At 52.2% G+C, this 18629-nt stretch overlaps 2 protein-coding genes and 5 non-coding genes across 8 annotated transcripts; 2 read left to right on the forward strand and 5 right to left on the reverse strand.

Annotated features, from left to right (window-relative positions):
* Window positions 1-2581: 2581 nt before the first annotated feature.
* MRPL58 (mitochondrial ribosomal protein L58) lies at window positions 2582-5118 on the forward strand. The gene is made up of 6 exons (XM_071573612.1): window positions 2582-2761; window positions 3323-3359; window positions 3472-3531; window positions 4271-4353; window positions 4455-4624; window positions 4886-5118. Exons 1-6 carry the CDS (start codon window positions 2597-2599, stop codon window positions 4968-4970), a joined length of 600 nt encoding a protein of 199 aa, XP_071429713.1. The 5' UTR covers window positions 2582-2596; the 3' UTR covers window positions 4971-5118.
* Window positions 5119-5775: 657 nt separating this feature from the next.
* TRNAR-UCU (transfer RNA arginine (anticodon UCU)) lies at window positions 5776-5848 on the forward strand. The gene has a single exon. It is a non-coding gene; the product is annotated as a tRNA-Arg (tRNA).
* Window positions 5849-6609: 761 nt separating this feature from the next.
* TRNAR-CCU (transfer RNA arginine (anticodon CCU)) lies at window positions 6610-6682 on the reverse strand. The gene has a single exon. It is a non-coding gene; the product is annotated as a tRNA-Arg (tRNA).
* Window positions 6683-7505: 823 nt separating this feature from the next.
* TRNAR-UCG (transfer RNA arginine (anticodon UCG)) lies at window positions 7506-7578 on the reverse strand. Its single transcript has one exon. It is a non-coding gene; the product is annotated as a tRNA-Arg (tRNA).
* A 1660-nt stretch (window positions 7579-9238) lies between these two features.
* On the reverse strand, window positions 9239-9311 carry TRNAR-CCU (transfer RNA arginine (anticodon CCU)). The gene has a single exon. It is a non-coding gene; the product is annotated as a tRNA-Arg (tRNA).
* Window positions 9312-9504: 193 nt separating this feature from the next.
* On the reverse strand, window positions 9505-9577 carry TRNAR-UCG (transfer RNA arginine (anticodon UCG)). Its single transcript has one exon. It is a non-coding gene; the product is annotated as a tRNA-Arg (tRNA).
* A 6349-nt stretch (window positions 9578-15926) lies between these two features.
* ATP5PD (ATP synthase peripheral stalk subunit d) lies at window positions 15927-18617 on the reverse strand. 2 transcript variants are annotated; one of them, XM_071573385.1, is made up of 6 exons: window positions 18535-18617; window positions 17893-18022; window positions 17211-17307; window positions 16640-16711; window positions 16263-16325; window positions 15927-16138 (listed from the first exon to the last, which is right to left on the reverse strand). In XM_071573385.1, the coding sequence occupies exons 2-6, from the start codon at window positions 18012-18014 to the stop codon at window positions 16007-16009; spliced, it is 486 nt and encodes a 161-aa protein (XP_071429486.1). In that variant the 5' UTR covers window positions 18015-18022; window positions 18535-18617; the 3' UTR covers window positions 15927-16006. The 2 variants fall into 2 exon arrangements, with proteins under 2 accessions (XP_071429486.1, XP_071429487.1); XM_071573386.1 differs by having other exon boundaries at window positions 18517-18539.
* Between the last annotated feature and the right edge of the window lie 12 nt (window positions 18618-18629).

The following is an 18629-nucleotide window of genomic DNA, read 5'->3' on the forward strand; positions in this document are numbered from 1 at the left end:
CACTTGATTTTTGCCTTAAGTGAGGCTTTCAAAGGAGGAAAAAATAATCAACTTCTGGCCTTTTGTGCCACCTTTGATCTAAACTTTCCCAACTGCTTTTAAAATGCCAAGGAAAGCTACACAATTCCACTAAGAGGGAACAGGAGGTTGTTAAGCCACCACACTGCCACAGAAACCGAGGCTAGAGAGAGCAGCAGCTACTTACCAGCACACCCCTCTGGCTGATGGCAGAAAGGAAAATGCTGCACACAATTAGAATGGATGAGAAAAGGTATGATACAACAGGAAATAATTCTTAATTTCAGAACTGAGCACAATCAATCCCTATTCAGTTCATAGCAATAAGATCAATGGGGAAAGCTTGTCAAGAATTTGAAAGATGGCATTTAGACATGTGCAGTTCCATCAGGTCTAGTCTGGCTTCTTGGTTTATCACCAGTTTGAATAACCCTTCACAACCAAAGAGGCAGAGGCAGGGGGCACGTGGAGCACAAATTCAAGGGCTTTACAGAGCCTGAACTCTCACAGGGAAGGAGATCTCCTGATCCATCAGTCTCCCCTCTCTTGTGGGAGTTGAGACCTTCTGGAAGGTTCCTCAAAGTCCTGAAGTGCTGCTCCATTAAGAGCTTGTGTCCTTCACTCACACAAGGAGCAATCAGCTCCTTGGACACATCAGCGTTTCCCTCAGATTTCAGGGATGGATCATTTCAGCTCTTGCTCACCAGTGACCACCAAACGGGGTGAGTTGGATTCCTCAGCCCCCATCAGTGCCAAAGCACTTTGTTTCTCCAGCTGGAATGCCAAAAGTTTGGCACTCCTTAGCTCACACCAAAGTCAGACCTTGCCATCCCAATCCCTGCCTGCCAAGGAAAGCTGTTCCCAACCATCCAAGCAGAAATTATCCAGCTTTTAACCAAGGTTCTGCAGACCAACACAGTGTGGGAATGGAGCAAAACCAGACAAATGTCCTTTTAGACTGACCTGGCCTAACCTGTGTGACCTTCCAGCTCCTTTCCCAGCCCCGCTGTGCCCCACACATCCTTGGAGGGTGTTCCTGCTCAACAACAACCAGACACATTTGACAACAGCTGGTAAATGAGTCATCCCACTTGGAGTATTTTACCCACCCCTCTGGCTACAAATCACGAACCTTTACCTGTTCCATGTTAGAAATTAAGGTCACCAGATGGCACAGTTTGTCTCCCACAGCTCTGGGCTTTTTCCTTAGAGCATTTTGTTTTCAGCTGAGTTTGGACAAAGGAAGCAGAGCAGAACCCCAGGACTCAGGGATTGGGCTCAAACAAAGTGAGGAGCCCTCCTTGGCCCCTGCTGCTCAGTGACAGCCAGGACAGACCCCCCACCCATGCTCAGGACTTGCTGCCTTGGCAGGGACCGAGTTCCCTGATTTTGCACTGATTATCTACATGGTACTCAGCTCATATCAGCTCTATATCAGCTTCTGAACACCCATTTTGACTTCATACACAGCTTTCCACAAGAGATTGTCAGCTCCTGTCAAAACACCAGAGCAAATGACAGCCCATCCCTGCCTGTGCATTTTCCTGCTGCCAGGAATAGCAATCCCTGCCCCTCTGGAACGCACACCCTTCTTGTCAAGCCAGCCTGACAGTTCCAAGAGGAGTAAAAGCCAAAGGATTTCCACAACTGCCTCGCTGTCCTGCATCCCACATCCACCTTGACATCTCATACAGACCCAGAATCAGCATTCAAAGGAATAATTGCATATCTCTGTCTGTGCATATAAGTTTTTAGCACTCTTGAGCAGATAAAAACACAAAACCTGAAGCGTCCCAGGCGAAAAAAACAGACAGCACACAAAAAAGGCTGGGTGTGTTTTAATTTTCAGCACTGGCCATTCCTGCTCTGCTCACCAAGGTCTGGGGCACACAGGCCCCACAACCACCCCCAGCCTCCCTCATCCCCCCCCCCCCCCAGGGTGCTCCCCAGACCCGCTGTACCCCCCCACACCCATATCCCCCTCTCCTGGCACCCCACATGTCCCTTATCCTGCTCTCAGTACCCCCCCAGATCCCTCCACTGTGCCCCACAGACCCCAAATACCCCTGACAGGCCCCAAATACTCCCATAGACCCCAAATATCCACAGAGACCCCAGATACCCACAGAGACCCCAGATACCCCACAAACCCCAAATACTCCTCCAGACCCCAAATACCCCCATAAACCCCAAATGCCCCCCTAGACCCCAAATATCCCCCAGACCCCAAATAATCCTCCAGACTCAAATACCCCCATAGACCCCAAATACCCCCCACAGACCCCGTATCCCGCTCTCACACCCCCAAGCCCCCCCCCTGTGCCCCACAGACCCCATATTCCCTCCCAGACTCCAAATACCCCCACAGACCTCCTACACCTCCCCTTAATGCCCCAGACACCGCCCATCCCCAGGACATCACACCCCCGCAGATCCCAAGGATCTATCCCCACACTCCCCCTCACATCCCACCTTATCCCCTCCATGCCCCCACGCCCCGCCGGTCCCGCCCCGGAACGCTGAGCGCGGCCGTCGTTTCCAGGGGGAACTCTGGCCAGGGCGCACCGCGGGGCCCAAGATGGCGGCGCACACGCTGCGGGGCCTGTGCGGGCCGCGGCCGGGCCTGGCGCTGCTGTCGGCGCGGTGCTCGGTCTGGGCCGGCATTGGCACCGAGTACCGGAGCGCGCACAGCCTCGACAAGCTGTACCCGCCGCGCCCCGACGGGGCCGCCGCCACAGCGCCGGTGAGCGGGGCGGGGGAGAGGGGAGGGCGGGGCTGGGCGTGATTGACAGCCGGTGGGCGGGGCCTAATGGGTGTCCGGTCTGTGATGGACTTGCGGTGGGCGGGGCTTGGGGGCCTGGGGTGTGATTGGCATGAAGTGGGTGGAGCTTAGTGTGTGGTTGACGGGCGGTGGGCGGGGCTTGACAGGGTCTAGAGTGTGATTGACAGGTGGTGGGCGGGGCTTAATGGTCGTGTGTGTTTGCTCGCAGATGGGCGTGACTTAGCGTGTGTCTGTCGTGCGGTGGGCGGGGCTTAATAACGTGTCTGGTGTGTGATTGACAGGCGGTGGGCGGGACTTAGTGGTGTGTTATGGACAACGGTGGGCGGGGCTTAATTGGGTGGTCTTGTGATTGACAGGCGGTGGGCGGGGCTTAGTGTCCAGCTGTGGTATGAGGGGCGTGGTTTAGCTTATGGGGCGTGGTCTCGGTGGGTGGGCGGGGCAAGAGCAGGGACAGAGGGGCTGGTGGGACCCCCCCTGAAACCCACCTAATCTCCCCAACACTGGCCCTGCCCTGTTTTCCAGGAGCAGCCGCAGACACCCACCCTCGACATCCCCATGGGTGAGTCTCCCCAGGGCCAGGGTGCCCATCCCGGAGCCGGGCAGAGTTCCTGGGCAGTGTCCATGCTGGGAGCTGACTGTGGGCTCAGCATGGCACTGCCCTTCCCTTCCAGCTCGCCTGACCGTGTCCTACAGCCGGAGCAGCGGCCCCGGCGGGCAGAACGTTAATAAAGGTAAGGAACAGCTCAGTTGGTTCAAACTTGGTTGCAACAATGCCAGGGTCATGGTTCAATCCCCAGTGTGGGCCACTGACTTAAGAGTTGGACTCTGTGATCGTTGTGGGTCCCTTCCAACTCAGAATAGTCTGTGAATAAACAGCATCTATGAATGGCTTCTCCCACAGAAAAATCATTGTTTCACTGTACTGTGTGGCACAATATTGACAGCTTGAAGTTAAACAGCATCTTCTGCTGCTCAACACTCATTTTTCATTGTCGTCACCCTTCATTTTAACACAATTTCTGAGACTTCACAGGGCTCGAGGCCAGTGGTAACACATTTGGTTCTCCTAGAAACAGTTACAGGGATCATTCCTGCTACACGGAACACCAGCACCTCTATCTGCTCTGTTTTCATTGATCAAACACACAGGCAGCCAGCTGGATTCACTGTGCAGTAAATTCTCAGTTTTGCCCAAATAAACTAAAATACTGCCTGTTCTGCCATTGCCATTAAAAATAAGGTAGGTAGTGAATGGCAATAGCAACAAATCCTGTAGAAAGACAAATACCATGACAAGTGCAAGTTTATCTTGTAGAGTACGTAAATATATAGCAAGAAAAAACTGTGACCTTTCAGGAAATTAATGCTGGAATTATCCCATGCTCAAAGCCAGCAGTGAACAGAGTGAATTATCTCATAAAACTTAGGGAGGCTGTGACATGGAAACAAAGTCCCTGTTTTTCCTCCCAGTGAATTCCAAGGCAGAAGTTCGGTTCCACCTGGAGTCAGCTGATTGGATTCCTGAAGCTACAAGACAAAAAATGGCACAGATGGTACCGACCCTCCCCCTCCAGCCACAGTCCAAATGTCTCAGTGTCAGACAGAGCAATTCTAACGAGGTCTCAGGGATCACATCACATTTTTCCCCTTTCAGCACAGGAATAAGATAAACCGAGCTGGGGAGCTGATCGTGACCTCGGATGAGAGTCGCTACCAAATGAGGAATCTGGCGATTTGTTTGGAAAAAATCCGCACCATGGTGACAGAGGCCACAGAGAAACCCAAGGTGGTGTCTAAGGAGACAACACAGAAACTCATAGAGAGGTATCTTCATCAAAATGGGCTGTACTTGGATTCATACTGTCATGTCACACAATTCAGTTGGCAGCATCTTTCACGCTCATTTGGATTTCCTTTTTTAAGAAAAATCACTGATCCATTAGATTTTGACTGCATTCCTGGGTTACGTGCACAGAACAGGGGCTGTTTCTCCTGTCTGTGGATGTTTGTTAGCTCATCAAATCTCAAAGTTCAATATTTAAATGTTTTCTTTGTACACTCAATGATCTTTTCATTTTGTTTTAGGGTGGAAAAAATGAACCGTGAACGACTACGACAGAAGAAGATACACTCAAATATCAAACAGAGCAGGAAGGCAGATTTTGACTGAGAACAGCACAGATCGAAATCCTTGGCATTCCATCTTCCTGAAGAAGTGGTGTTGGCAGCTGTAGATGATGCTAAACTCATGAGCTATATTGAATAAAAATGGTCTAAAAATGTAAATAAAAATATTTAACATCTTTTGAACCCAGTGATACCCTGGTACATCCTGTCAGTCATTTTTCAGAAAATTATTGTTCACATTTGACAGGAAGCAAAAAAAAAAATAGTAGCTGACAAAAATCAGAATTTTTATGTTCTTTGTATCATTCGTGCAGCCTGTGCTCCATCAGAGCACCCTCTGCTGCTGAACACAAAGCCAGCAGTAGATTTTTGGGGAAAGAAAGGGAAGAGTTAAAGCAGTCTTAATTATGTGTCTAAATAGCGAATAAAAGTGTAGAATCATAAATCATTAAGGTTGGAAAAGACCTCTGAGACCATTGAGTCCAGCCCTTAGAATATTCGCTGTTTCTTTCCTTCTCTTTCCTTCTTTTCATTGATTTTTATCTAACCAAAAGAAATTTGTGTCATGTGGTTAAGCTCAAACCACAGCAGGAATTTGGCAGAAATGTCAGCACTAGAAGATGGGACCACCTTGTGAGTCCAGGAGGCTCCTGGCCCTTGAGTTGGGACTCCAAAAACCTCCAGATCAGTCTTTGGATGAGCTTTCCAAGCTTCAAGAGTTGCTCATTAGTGGATGCTGTTTAACAAGAACAAAGCTCTGGTGTGTTGTGGGTTTTCACCACTGCCAGATGGGTTCACTGGAGAGGCTTAAAGATACCAAAATTGTCCTTTTTTTGAAGAATAACAAGGCCCCAGTGGCCTAATGGATAAGGCACTGGCCTTCTAAGTCAGGGATTGTGGGTTCGAGTCCCACCTGGGGTGAGGAGAGATGGTTCTGTTTTAGGAAAACCCCAAATACAGGAGGAATGTGCTCTCTGCTGATCCTTGAGAGGTGGCAGGGCTCTGCTTTGGGCCCCCAGGGCTCTGCTGTGCCAATGCCCATCCCCCTTGGAAAGGAGACTTGGAGCTCTCCCAACAGGACATTTACATCTGCAAAAAGAGGAGAGCTCACAGCCCAGGTCCTCTCCCAGATGAGGTGCCAGGGGGATGCAGAAGCACCAATGCATCCTGAACTCCCTCTCAGGAAGTCCTGCCCTGGGCTGGCCCTCCCTCTCCATACCCTGCCCAGCACCGAGAGCAGACACTGCTTTTATCACGTTTTTTCCATGGAATCGTTCAGATTGGAAAAGACCACCAAGATTATCAAGTCCAGATGTATTTCTGGCGATAAAAGCCATCACGCCAGCATCAAGTGGGACAGCAGCAGCCTTGGCTGAGCCCTCCCCTCACCAAGAGATGTCACGACCAGAATCACTCACTGCCCAAGTCTCTTTTCCCCAATATCCTACCGTGAGATTTGCAGAATTTTGTTCAAAGTAAAAGCTTAATGCCGTGGGTCAGCACGTGACATCAGGGCGTGGAGGAGCTGGGAATTTCAGAGATTAAAAACCGAATTCCAAGGTTGTGCCTGGAAAAACCTCTCCATCGCGCCGCGGTGCGTGACAGGGACCCCAGGGGGGCTGCGGAGCATCCCCTGCCCCGTAGCGTCGAACCGCGCCCACCGCCCCGGAGGGGAAAAGAGTCACCCCAGATGGGACTCGAACCCACAATCCCTGGCTTAGGAGGCCAGTGCCTTATCCATTAGGCCACTGGGGCGCGTATGAAACCGGTTTTAGCGTCCTAACTTAACTCTCTGATGGCCAGAGGGGAGCGCAAACGTTGCTGAAGAGAACAGACTGTTCCTGAGACTGCCCGTTCTGAACAGCCCTCACACCAAAGCCCCGCACCCCGCCAAGCCCCGCGGCCTCCTCCGTGCTCCATCTCCCCCTCCAAACGCCCAGAAACACCAGCGCGGGGCGGGGGGCGAGATGGGGACCGCAACACCCTCCGGATCTCACCCCGCACCAACGGGGCGGGAGGTGCCGCTGCCCCACGCCGGGTTTCGGTGCAATAAAACCCCGAAAGCACCCGAGTTGCCCCCAGGAATTGGGAATTCCCGAAACCCCGCAGGGACGGGGCGCTCGCTCTGTATCCCTCGCTTGTTCCCCGGCCATTGTAGCCCGATGCATAAGGCGCTGGGTTTTCACAACGAGGGTTGTCAGTTCGATCCTCCGTTGTTGAGCTGTTGAGCTCCCACCAGTCAATGTCAGCATTGCTCTGGAATGAAAGAGGTGGGGGAAGACACTCCCAAGTCCCCGTGCACGCGTGGTTAGCTCATCGAGTCTGCATAGGAATAATTCCAAGCCCAAAGGGTGTTGCTTTTCCTTTCCTTTTCTCAGGAACCAGCCCCTCCCCAGCATCTCTCCTGGATGCTGCTATGCAGTGGACAGATTTGCCCTCGCAAATTCCGTCCCAAAATCTGCCCCACCCAGCGCAACACGTTCCCTCCTCCAGCTTTGCGACCGTGGGGGGCTCTCGCCCCTCCGGGATCCTCCCCCGGCGAAATGAAACGCCCCAAAGCTCTCTCGTGGCTTTAAAACAACCACGAAGGGACTCGAACCCTCAATCTTCTGATCCGAAGTCAGACGCCTTATCCATTAGGCCACGTGGTCCTTTCTAGCGGTGGTCCTGTGCAGTGTCGCACACCGGGGGGTCCCCTGGTACCCCCTGTGTGTCACCGGTACTCATCTCTCTGTGTCACCTGCACTCATCCCTGACACCCGCTGTGGATCCCCCACACTCCATCCCCCCTGGCCCAACGACAGCAAGGGGGGTCCCCCCTCCCATGGGACCCCCTGTGCCAGCAGGTCAGTGTAGATGTGACAGTCACAGTGTCACTGAGCCGCCAGTGCTGGCAGTGCTACAGCACAATAGTGTAAAACCACTGGAGAAACACTGCATTAACCTCCTGTTCGGTATCAGTAACACCTCCTGCATTCTCTTCCCGCTGCTGCTCTCCCCAAACCCTGTGTTTCTCATCTAAACCCAAAAGAGTTTCCCAAAGCTTCACCACAGAGCAGAAAGATATTTTAACCAGAGGTTCGGTGCTCGGGGCTTTGGCAGGTTTGCTGCTTTCCAGGCAGCAGAGCCATTTCCTCCCGCACCTGAGAGAGAAAAACTACTTAGAAAGTAAGTTCACTTTGTGTTTTACTGGTGTGATACCACCCCGACCACAAAGTGGCTATTAAAATCCATTAACTCCATAGGAAAAGACCCTCCAAACAGCTTTTTAACGCAGTAAATCTGAGAGGGCATTATCCTAAAGGTACTTAAAGGGAGGACTTTGGTCCCAGGGCAGCACAGCCAAAGGGTGTGACCTCAGTTACCAGCTCCTCACGAAGGTAAAACTTCCCATCCAAGCTTGTCCTCCTCCGGGAACAGGTTTGGGTAACACCTGCAAGGTGGTCACACCCCAGAATGGGTGGGCTCCTTGCTGGGGCTTGGATGCAGATGATGATACAGGGAGCATCTGGAGGGGGTAAAAATACATTCCCTGAAATTCCCTGCTCAGCCCTGACTCAACACGGACCCATCTCTGCCCAGACAAAGATAATGAAACAGCTGTAATTGCTCTGCTTTATCACCTTCTGGGACACCCTGAAGCACATCCACACCCCCCCATCCCCCCCAGGCAGACCCACCCTTTCACTAACATGCCACCAAAAATCAGACTTTCATTAACACCCCTCCAAAATCCTCCTTTCGTTAGCACCTCTCCAAAGCCCATCCTTTCATGCTGGAGTGCCAAGGCAAAGCTGGATGCTATTCCCTGGGTCACAGCCTCACCTGAGCACGGGGAGTGTGGGACACACAACCAGCCTGGGACAGTGTGGAGCTGCTCATGGTTGTTTCCCGTTTCCATAGTGTCTAAATAGGAACCACTGGCCCGGAGCAGACAATCACATCATCCCGTCAGCATCGTGTACAGCAGCTGCTGGCGCAGGGAGAGAGCCTGGAGCTGCCAGGGGGTCTTGCTGCCCCAAAACCCGTCAGGGACCAACCCGACCTCCCTCTTAGGCTCTGTCGCCAGCATCGCGCTCAGACTCAGTCGGTCGTCAGCGCTGGTTTTATCCGCACTTCTGGATTCTCCCGGTTGCATCAACCTCGTTAAGGAGCATCTCCCACTGGGAATAGGGCGAGTCTTCCCACCAAGCAGCCAAAGCCAACAGCGGCGGGGCAGGAGCAGGGGAAGAGGAGGAGGAACAGGGCCAGCGGCATTGAAACGGAAGAAAGAGCACGGAAATGGGTTGGCAGCAAGAAAAGTGAACGGCTCACCCCAGATGGGACTCGAACCCACAATCCCTGGCTTAGGAGGCCAGTGCCTTATCCATTAGGCCACTGGGGCTGCGCAGGGCGCGCGCCCCGGTCCGCGGGAACGGCCCCGACCCCGCGCCCATTCCTGGACCACCCGCGGGACCCCCGGCCGGGACGTGCCGAGCCGGGACTCGCCTTTCCCCTGGGGAAGAGGCGCCAGGGGAAAAGAGGAAAAAGACGGTTTAAAAGTATGGAGGGAGCGGGAACAAAAAAAATGAAAGAGCCGACCACGAAGGGACTCGAACCCTCAATCTTCTGATCCGAAGTCAGACGCCTTATCCATTAGGCCACGCGGTCGCTGCGCTGCAGCCCCCCAGTGATGCTGCCAACCCCCGGCATCGCCCCCCCCACCCCTCCCGGCCACCCCCGGAGCCCCCGGGCAGCACCCAAGCCGGGGACACGGGGGGCTGTGGGGGACACGGGGGGCTGTGGGAGACATGGGGGGCTGTGGGAGATACGGGGGTCCGTGGAGAATACAGCAGTCCATGGGGGACATAGGGGTCCGTAGGAGACACGGAGGGCCATGGGGGTCACGAGGGAATGGCAGGGGATACGAGGGTCCGGGATGGCAGAGGACACGGGGGTCCGGCGGGGACACCAGGGGACATGGGGGTTCGGAGGGCACACCAGGGGATGGCAGGGGACATGGGGGTTCGGGGGGGACACCAGGGGATGGCAGAGGACATGGGGGTCCGGGGGGGACATGGCTAGGGAAGAACCATCCACTGCCAAAGAGAAATCAGCTGCTGGGAGAAAATCTAATCTGGTACTTGTCAGCTGCCACTGCTGCGCTGAGGCCGGTTATGGAATCACAGTCATGGAATATCCTGGGCTGGAAGGGACCCACAAGGATCACAGAGTCATCGTGCCCCTTTTGTCTGATTCAAACTCTGTCTCGCAGCCCAGACCCCTCCCAGCTCCCCTCTCTGACCCAACCAGGGGCCACAGAAATAAGGTGCCAGCCACAACACAGGGGACTTTGCAAGAACACAAAGACTGGAGTTGCTTTCCCGCAAAGAAACCACCACTTTGAGTACCTGAAGCCATTGCTGGAATCACAGCAGAAAAAAAAAAAGGCAGAGATGGAGAGGAGGGTGGCTGAGGGAAAGATAGAGCTAAAAAAGCAAAAGTCTCTGAGCCTTTCATCTTAACAGTGAGGACCTGGAGAAGTGTCAGGAGCACGACAGATCATCAAGGAGAAAGAAGCAGAAAATCCATGGGTGCATGAAAGGCTCAGTGCTTTGGGAAATAAGGACACAGTGTGGGCTGCTGTGGAGCAGGACCAGGCTCCAAGGAGAGCAGCCTCTCCTCCTCCCCAGCACTCATCACAGCACACAAGCACTAATTCCTCTTTCATTTTAGTGGGATTGCAACAGACTATCAGCCCTATAAATAAGGCAAAATTTATGTCTGAGTAGCTCTGGCTCTTTGCCTTTTCTTTGTGGGAATAGGCCCTTTCTTTTCCTCTCCCTCAAATTGTTAGATTTTTTTTAATGACCTTATTTTTCCTTTACCACAACCAAAGGCTGTTCCCAAGAGCCAGCTGAGTGCATCAAACCATTAGCAAATCCTTCCTTCCAATACATAAATTGTCTAGTTTCTATTTACAAAAATCCATCCATCATTAATAAACATCAAATCAACTTCCACATAATAAATGACGTGTTCTGGACCTGTTCATAAGACACACGGTACCATTTGCCTCTCTATTTGGAAGCAGGAGACAATGCAGCGAGTTTTTATAGCCATCCTCACCTTTTCTCTTGGGACAGGTAAGTGCAAGAGGGATGGAAAAGCTTCAAGGAATTCTGTTCTCATCCAGGGATTTTTTTAGAGAAGGGATTTTTGTGTGTTAATGATGTTTTTTCACATCCACAGCTCCACACCCTTTCTCTTTTGGTACATCTCTTTCTCATAGGTTGAGATCTTGCCTGATCTTTTTGGAATTCTCTTTCCAGCAGGGGCTGCTCCCAAGTACCTCTGCACCTACTATGATATTGTTGACTACCTGAACATCTCCTCTCACGACAAGCTGCACACACACATCCTGCCCAAGACAAGCCTGAAGGAGCCTGTGGAAGTGAAGTTGGATTTCATACTGGTAGCAATTCTCTCCGTGGTAAGGACCCAAAACAAGTCTTTATAACAGAAAACTGGGCAATTGCTAGACTGGGGTTTGAGTCTCCTGCCTGCAAGGTCACGGGGATGAGAATCAGCCCTTTCCTCTTCTTCAGCTTTCTGCTGATTTAAAGCACCTTTGGAAGATCTGGAGTATTTTCTCCCACTCCTTCCAGACCAAAGTTGAGAGGCACATCCAGATGAGCAGCCAACTTTGTGGGAGGTTCCAAAAACACCCTGGGTAGTACCTGGACTGAGCAATGCATTTGCAGGGCACTGCCACGGAAATGTTAACAATGATCTGTTATTTTTTCCAAACCACTGGACTGTTCGCTCCCAGACTTCAGCTGTAGGACAGACCCCCGAGCTCTTCTCCTGAGCCAAGTTCCTGCAATCTGTGCTGTCCACTGCAGGAGCCACAGGGAAGAGCTTCTGGGCTCTGCACTGGATACACCTGAGAAAATCAGCTAAATGTCCTCCTTTTGTTTCTCCAGGTGGAAAAGCTCCAGACAGTCAGCTTTTACTTCGTCTTGAGCCTGGTAGGTGTCTCAAGGGCGTTTCTCTCCCAGCACTATGGCTGGTGCCGAGGCCAGCACTCATTTCTCTCCTGCAACTTCTTGCCCCAGGAGTGGAAAAACCCTTTTGCAAGCTGGGACCCACAGGATTTCTGTAACATTTCTGAAGTCGTTCTGCCCCTGGATGCGTATTGGTCTCCCCCCATATTCATCTTAGAGCGGTAGGTTCCTTTTTCTCTTTTATCCACTGGCTTAAGAGAAATCCAATGGATGCAGACTGTTGGTATTATTGTAGGAAATGGGACAAACTCATACGGCTAAAAGTTATTTCCATGAGTTCTCTGTAACCAAGAACCTTGTAATTTAGATTAATGGTGACCACAGTTTATACAAAGTGTTTTGAGGCTCTGTAATATTGTGAGATCTCCAGAAATGCTCCACCTGGGCTGGAGCTAAAGCCAAGCAAGCAGCAGAGATCAGGAATGCTGTGGAATAAAGCAGTCCAGCCCTTAGCAGTGTGTGGAAAGATACAGGACAGAGCTCGAGGGTCTGACAGCAGGATGGGCATCAGCACCAGCTTTCCAGAGCAGGGAAGGAGGGAGGGGCAATGAGCCCCTGCCCCAGGTGAGACTGGAAGCAGAAGGCAGAGAGGCAGGAGCTGCTTAGGAGATGCAGAGCTACAACACACTTCAGTCCCAAGGTGCTCAGCAGCGTTTTTTCTAGCCCTGGTTTTCTCTCCTCACTGCTGCACACCGTGGCTGGGAGAGACACAGAACCCCCCAACCCAAGAGTGAGTTCCCAGACAGGGTTTGGTGGGACTGAGGCACAGGCAGCATCTCACTTCTGTTACTCTTCACTTCTGTTTCCTGCAGAGTGAATGGACAGAACTCAGACATGAACTACATGGTCCTGATGCACAACGGAAGCTTCAACTCCAGCCGGCCCTTCCAGGTCACCCTGACGTGCAGTTTGATGATCCTCAAGTTCCCCTTTGACACCCAGACATGCAACTTGAGCGTAGCGTCGTTCCTCTACCCAGGTACAGCTTCAGGCTGAGTTTTACCACCTCTGGGATGAGTTTGCAGAGGGAGGAATAGATGAAATGGGCCCTGGTAACTGCTGGGTTTCTTGGCAGCACCACACTCTCCCATTGCATTAGTGGGGTTGAGGTCATGCAAGACCAGGGAAAATGAGTTAAAATGCTGCCATTCTGTTTTGGCCCATTTCCCAGCAACATCTCTGAGAGAATCTGGATGTTCTGTGGCAAGTCCCTCCCAGGATTGGTCTCTACAAACCAGGAGACCAGGAGGGTTCCTGCAAAACTGCTGCTTATCCACATGCAGTTTTGCAGGACTGATCTTTAAACATACCTGAAAGCCATGAAAATGAGAGAAAATTAATCATAGAATCATTAAGGTTGGAAAAGACTTCTAAGGTCATTGAGTCCAAACATTAAAAGGACAGTGATCCAAACTGCAGTAAGAGTTCATCCCAACAGAAGGGTTGAAATACAAGCTGAGGTAACACAAAGCCCTCCAGGTCCCATCCAAACTGGACAACTGTCCTAATTCACCAGACGTTTCTCCTCTGATCCAGATTCCCAGAGGTCCAGACAAGCCTTTTCAGAGAGTCCTTTTTAATTTCCCCCAGAAGAACAAAGAAACCCCAGCAGTGCAAGAAACATTGCCCTTCCCCATCTGCACCCAGCCTCTGCAGGGTGGGAAAGGGAAAGAAAGTGACTGACCTCAAATAAATACCTAAATTCTGCAACTTCTCCCTTCCTCTGCCTCCTGCCCAAGCAGCAACAGACCTTGTGATGAAGACGAGACGGGCAGCATCTGAGAGCATGAAACACAGCCAGACATTCCTCCTGACCGATGGAGAATGGAAGTTCACCAACCTGAGCATCATTGAATACATGGAAATTATGGATGACAAAGGATATTCTGTGATCACCTACATGGTATAGCAGCACTTTTGTATTATATTGCACTGATTTGCCACAAAAAAAAAGGACAGTATAAAACAAGACAATTTTTTACATTGGGGAATCATCATTTGCCAACACAGCAAGTTGCCTCCTGCTCACCTGTATTTTGCCCATCTTCAACAGATTTCCATGCAGAGACGACCCACCCTGTACATTCTGAACCTGATCCTCCCAACATGTGCCCTGTACCTGCTGGACATGGCTGTGCTGTTTGGACCCAGCTCTCTGGAGGAGAAGATCAACTTCCAGATTGCCATTATCCTGGGCAGTTCCATGCTGGCTGTGATCCTCAACAACAGCCTCCCAACCTCCTCCAACAAACCACCTGTAATAGGTACCCATCTTTATCAAATAAAACCTGATCTTTACACAGGTACCAGTCCTAAGAAAGAGTGTTTATAGACATGTTTATGAGCACTGAAGTCATGAATAGCTAAGCTTTATCAGCTTCTGGAGTTAGACTTTCCCCATTCCCCACCAGGCAACTGAAGCAGACAGGATTATGTAAGAAAATGTCAATTATCCAGGGCTTTCTGTTTTCCTGTTGTTCTGCAGTGCTGTTCTTCCTGGGCACCTTCCTGCTCATGATCATGGCTGTGTTGGACACCTTCTTCCTGCTGCACCAGCGGCGCAAGTCCCAGAGCTCAGACAAGGTTCCCAAAAGCCTCCGTCGAGGTAAAGCAACCCAGAATCTTTAACAAAGTAGGTTTGGTGCATTTATTTCCCTGCAGGTTTGTTTGAGCCAGGGTGGGTTTGCCCAGGGTCAGCAGTGCCCCAGCTGTGGGGGCCCCACAAGCCCCTCTGTGCTGACACTGCTCTCTGCTCCCTGCAGACGTGGGCACCGAGCTGGCCAAGACACCCCTGGGCAACCAGCCTGTGACACACCTGGCCAAGGAAGGTCCCCAGCACCTGAACCCTCCCAAGAAGGCCCAGGGACGAGGGCAACCAGCCAAGCACCACTGGAGGCCACAGGAGCAGGGCTCGTTTCTGCCAGTTCTGGAGAAGGTGCTTCTCTACAGCCACCTCTTCCTGTCCCTGGTCTTTTTTGCTATTATTTTTGTAAAATGGAGCAGCTAAAGGCCAGCTCTGCACTGTGCCAGTTCAGTTGTTCCCCACTGCATCAGTTCTCACCCCTCTGCTGTGATTTGTTCCTGCTTCATTCACAGGGCTGCAGTTGTTTCAGTTGCCTAAATAAAACTAAATTAAATTAACCCCCAAATCCACAGGGCCTGAGGTCGGCATGTGTAATGTTTGTACTCTGGTTCAGGAGAACTACAGATGTTCTGTGGGCTGGCAAGGTACAACAACTGTGAAATCTGGGATAACACCTTCATTCTGCTCACCTGTAATTCTTACCTCAAACATGACCAAGTGGAAGGGCAGCTGATTCCCTGCTCCTACAGACATTTCCATTTTGGAGAAAGGTTGTCATGTGAAAGGGTCATCACCCCACAAAGGTGTTTAAGAATTCCACCTCAGATAAATAAAACAATGTAAGTCTGAAGTGTCTGTACCATTGTTTGTGTTTCAGTGGAAGCAGCAGCATTCAGAAACCCAGCTAAGACAGAATAAGATACCAGGATTAAACTTTTAAAAATAATTTAAAAATTACCCTTTTTTGTATGCATTTCAACACAACACTCCCCCAACTCCTTATGCAGTTGGCTTCTCCTAAACCATCACAACCATCCCAGAAAACAGCCCCAGACCTCTGCCTGGGACACTCCTGAGACACTCCAGACAGACACAGATCCCAGCTAAATACACTCCAGCATCTCAAAAGGCTTCTCACATTCAACTTCCAAGGGCAGGAGAACTCCATTCCCTGCTCCAGTGGTTACACAGAGGGTTTCTTTGCCTTACAGAGGGTGTGACAGGACTCAAGTTGGATGAGCAGGTCAGATGGGACCTTGATTCTTCCTACAAAAGCAAGCTCAGTGGTAGAAAGACAAAATGCAGGAGAAGTGGGATGTTTGCAGGCTGGTGTATTGCTCCACATTTCTCAAAACTCAAGGCTAAGATCTCTAAGCCACAGACAGAAGGGCAAGCTCTTTATTCATAAGATCATTGAGTCTGAAAGGCTTAAACTGCTTCCAGACCAGTTTACAGATCAGCAATCGGCTTGTGGGGCCAGTATGGGTATTTCTCCTTGTCCAGCTTGGTTTCAGGGAAAGCTTCATGCAGGTCTTCAAACGTCATCTGCTCAAAGGGAATCATGTTCTTGAGCTTCTGGAGCTGCAGTGGAAGCAGAGACAGACACGTTTGTTTTCAAGTCAGTGCTCAGCAAGAAGGGGCAAAGCACACACAGGTGAGAACAAGGGGTGGGCCGGGGGGGTTACACACAATATTCCAGCCTCACCTGCTGCTCATACTGAGCAATCCGAGCCTTGGAAGCCTGAACATACTCAGCAGTGCTCTTGGCCTGAGGAAAGCAGAGGATGTGGTGAATGTGGTTATGATGATGCCAGTGACTCAGGGTGAACCTGCACCCTCATACTTTAAAATGGCATTAAACTCCACCACCATTACACTGGGTAAGGGATAGAATCAAATCCCAAACAGCCAAACCCTTCCCTGTGCAGAGATCCCCTTGCTCAGCCAAAAGCCAGACAGGGGTGAAGGGCAGACCTGTGCTCTGGCTCAGGCTGTGCCTGGGCAGGGACATCCAGGACATCCCTTCCCATCCACACAGGAGGCAGAGACAACCCCAGCATTAGGGATGGTTCAATCACTTACAGCTTCCTGCTCCTGGGCATCGATCTTGGCACTTTGTGTATCCACTGGCTCAGGAACCTTCAGTGCACTGAACTGCAAATTGAAAGAGAAATTTTTATAGTGTTTTTTATAGAAATTTTTATAGTGTCTGACTGAAATAATCTTTCATATCAAGGATACACAGTATTCCCTCCTTTCTTCCTAGGATTTGCTCACAACCATGTTAAGTTAATGAGCTAAACTGGTCAGTGCAGCTGTTCCATGTCCCTCCCAACCAGCTCCTTCAACCAGGAGCTTCCAGCCTTCTCCTCTGTCCTGCTCACCACCCCATGAGACCCAACACCACATTCACCACAGCACTGGAAGGAGGCAGGATGGTCTCACACCAAAGACTTGTCTTATCACAGATTTATTTCCCCCAAGACAAAGCTCCCAGACCCATCTAAGGTCAGCACAGGCTCCTGGTCTTGGAGTCAAATTGGCAGTGACAAAACCAACCTCCTCTGCCAATCCTGGTGTTTTCCTCTCAACACCACAAACATTCCCCAACTAAACCTCTGAAGAGCAACAGCCAGCTGGCAAAGAGACTGACCTTCTTCTGGAACTCATCCACCATGCCAGCCTTGGCAATGTGAGTCTTGTAGAAAGCCCAGTCGATGGCCGGGGGCTTCTCTGGCAGCGCTGCCAGCCTGGGGGATGGAGAACAGACACAAGCAGTGACCTGAGGGTCAGCACAGGCTGCTAAGTTAGTTTAAAGGCTTTCAGGTTTGTTGTTAACAAGCCATTTCTGCAAGTCCCTCTGTGGCTGGAACAGGCTCCTCTAGCCAGAGAGGCCCAGCCTGCAGCTCTGCCCCAGCAGCCCCTCTGGGTGCAGCCTGGAGGAGGGAGGGGACAGCAACAAAACAACAGCCAACACTCCAACTATGGATGCTGAAGGGCTTTGGGAACTGCAGTGAACCTGTGCAGCATTTAACGGGATAACAAGGCTTCCCAACATTCCAAGTGTGCCAAAGCAAAGTGCTCCCACAGAACTGCAGCTCCGGGTTTACCCTGGGGAAGATTAACTAAAGATGATTTGCCAGAAAAAGCCGCCTGCTGCCTCAAGGTGACCTGCCTTAATACCTGTGGGGACACTGCAGCGGGACCACAGACACGGCAGGCACAGACACGGCAGGCACAGACACGGCAGGCACGGCACTCACTCAGGGGCTCAGCAGCCCGGGAGGAGCAGGTGGGCATTCCCGGGGCCGGGCATTCCGGGGCCGGGCACTCACCGGGCCGTCAGGGCGTCGTTGCGGGTCTTGAGCGCATTGTACATGGGCCGCTGGTTCGGGGGCACCCGCTCGGCGAAGGCCGCCCAGTCCACGGCCTTGAGCGCAGCTCTGCGACCCGCCATGGTGAGACCTGCGGCGGGACAGGGCTGTGGGCACCGGGGATGGAGCCAAGGGGGATGGGGACACCGGGAGTGGGGGCACGGGCTGCTGTGGCACTGGGTTGGGGACACGAGAGGGTCGGGACTGGCGGGAAAGGGGACACGGGGGATGGACACAAGGGGAGGAAGGGCCAGGGGGGTAATGGGGACAGCGGGGGTCGGGACAGAGGGCGAAATCAGGACGGGGGGCATCGGGACACGGCGGATTCGGGGCACTGAGGCTGGGGATACGAGCGGGCCGGAGCACGGGGGATGGGGACACCGGGAATGGGAACACGGGATGGGGACACGGGGCCTCCCCTCGGCCCCGCCGCGACCTCACACCGCCCCATAACCCCTCCTCGCCTCCACCGGCCGCCCAGCCTCCAGGCGCTGCCCGTCCCGTTTCCCCTCCCAGCCCCAAGAATGCCGATCCCCCGGGAATGCCGCCCCCACTCCCCGTTTCCCGGAATGCCGATCCCGTTACCGGGAGCGCCGCTCTCACCTTCACTGTCCGACCCCGCCGCGGCCCCGCCGGAAGCCCCGCCCCCGCGACCGCGCCGCCCAATCAGCGCGCGGCGGCGCCGGAAGTGCCCCCGG

Source organism: Pithys albifrons, chromosome 19 (genome assembly GCF_047495875.1).
Source record: "Pithys albifrons albifrons isolate INPA30051 chromosome 19, PitAlb_v1, whole genome shotgun sequence".
NCBI classification, from domain to species: Eukaryota; Metazoa; Chordata; class Aves; order Passeriformes; family Thamnophilidae; genus Pithys; species Pithys albifrons.

Coding starts and splice junctions, on each gene's coding strand:
- ATP5PD (XM_071573385.1), bottom strand. CDS start 18,014: ATGGCGGGTCGCAGAGCTGCGCTCAAGGCCGTGGACTGGGCGGCCTTC. Junction 16,712..17,210: donor TGGATGAGTTCCAGAAGAAG/GTCAGTCTCTTT, acceptor TTCAATTTGCAG/TTCAGTGCACTGAAGGTTCC. Junction 16,139..16,262: donor TTGCTCAGTATGAGCAGCAG/GTGAGGCTGGAA, acceptor CTTCCACTGCAG/CTCCAGAAGCTCAAGAACAT.
- MRPL58 (XM_071573612.1), top strand. CDS start 2,597: ATGGCGGCGCACACGCTGCGGGGCCTGTGCGGGCCGCGGCCGGGCCTG. Junction 3,360..3,471: donor CACCCTCGACATCCCCATGG/GTGAGTCTCCCC, acceptor CTTCCCTTCCAG/CTCGCCTGACCGTGTCCTAC. Junction 3,532..4,270: donor CGGGCAGAACGTTAATAAAG/GTAAGGAACAGC, acceptor TTTTCCTCCCAG/TGAATTCCAAGGCAGAAGTT.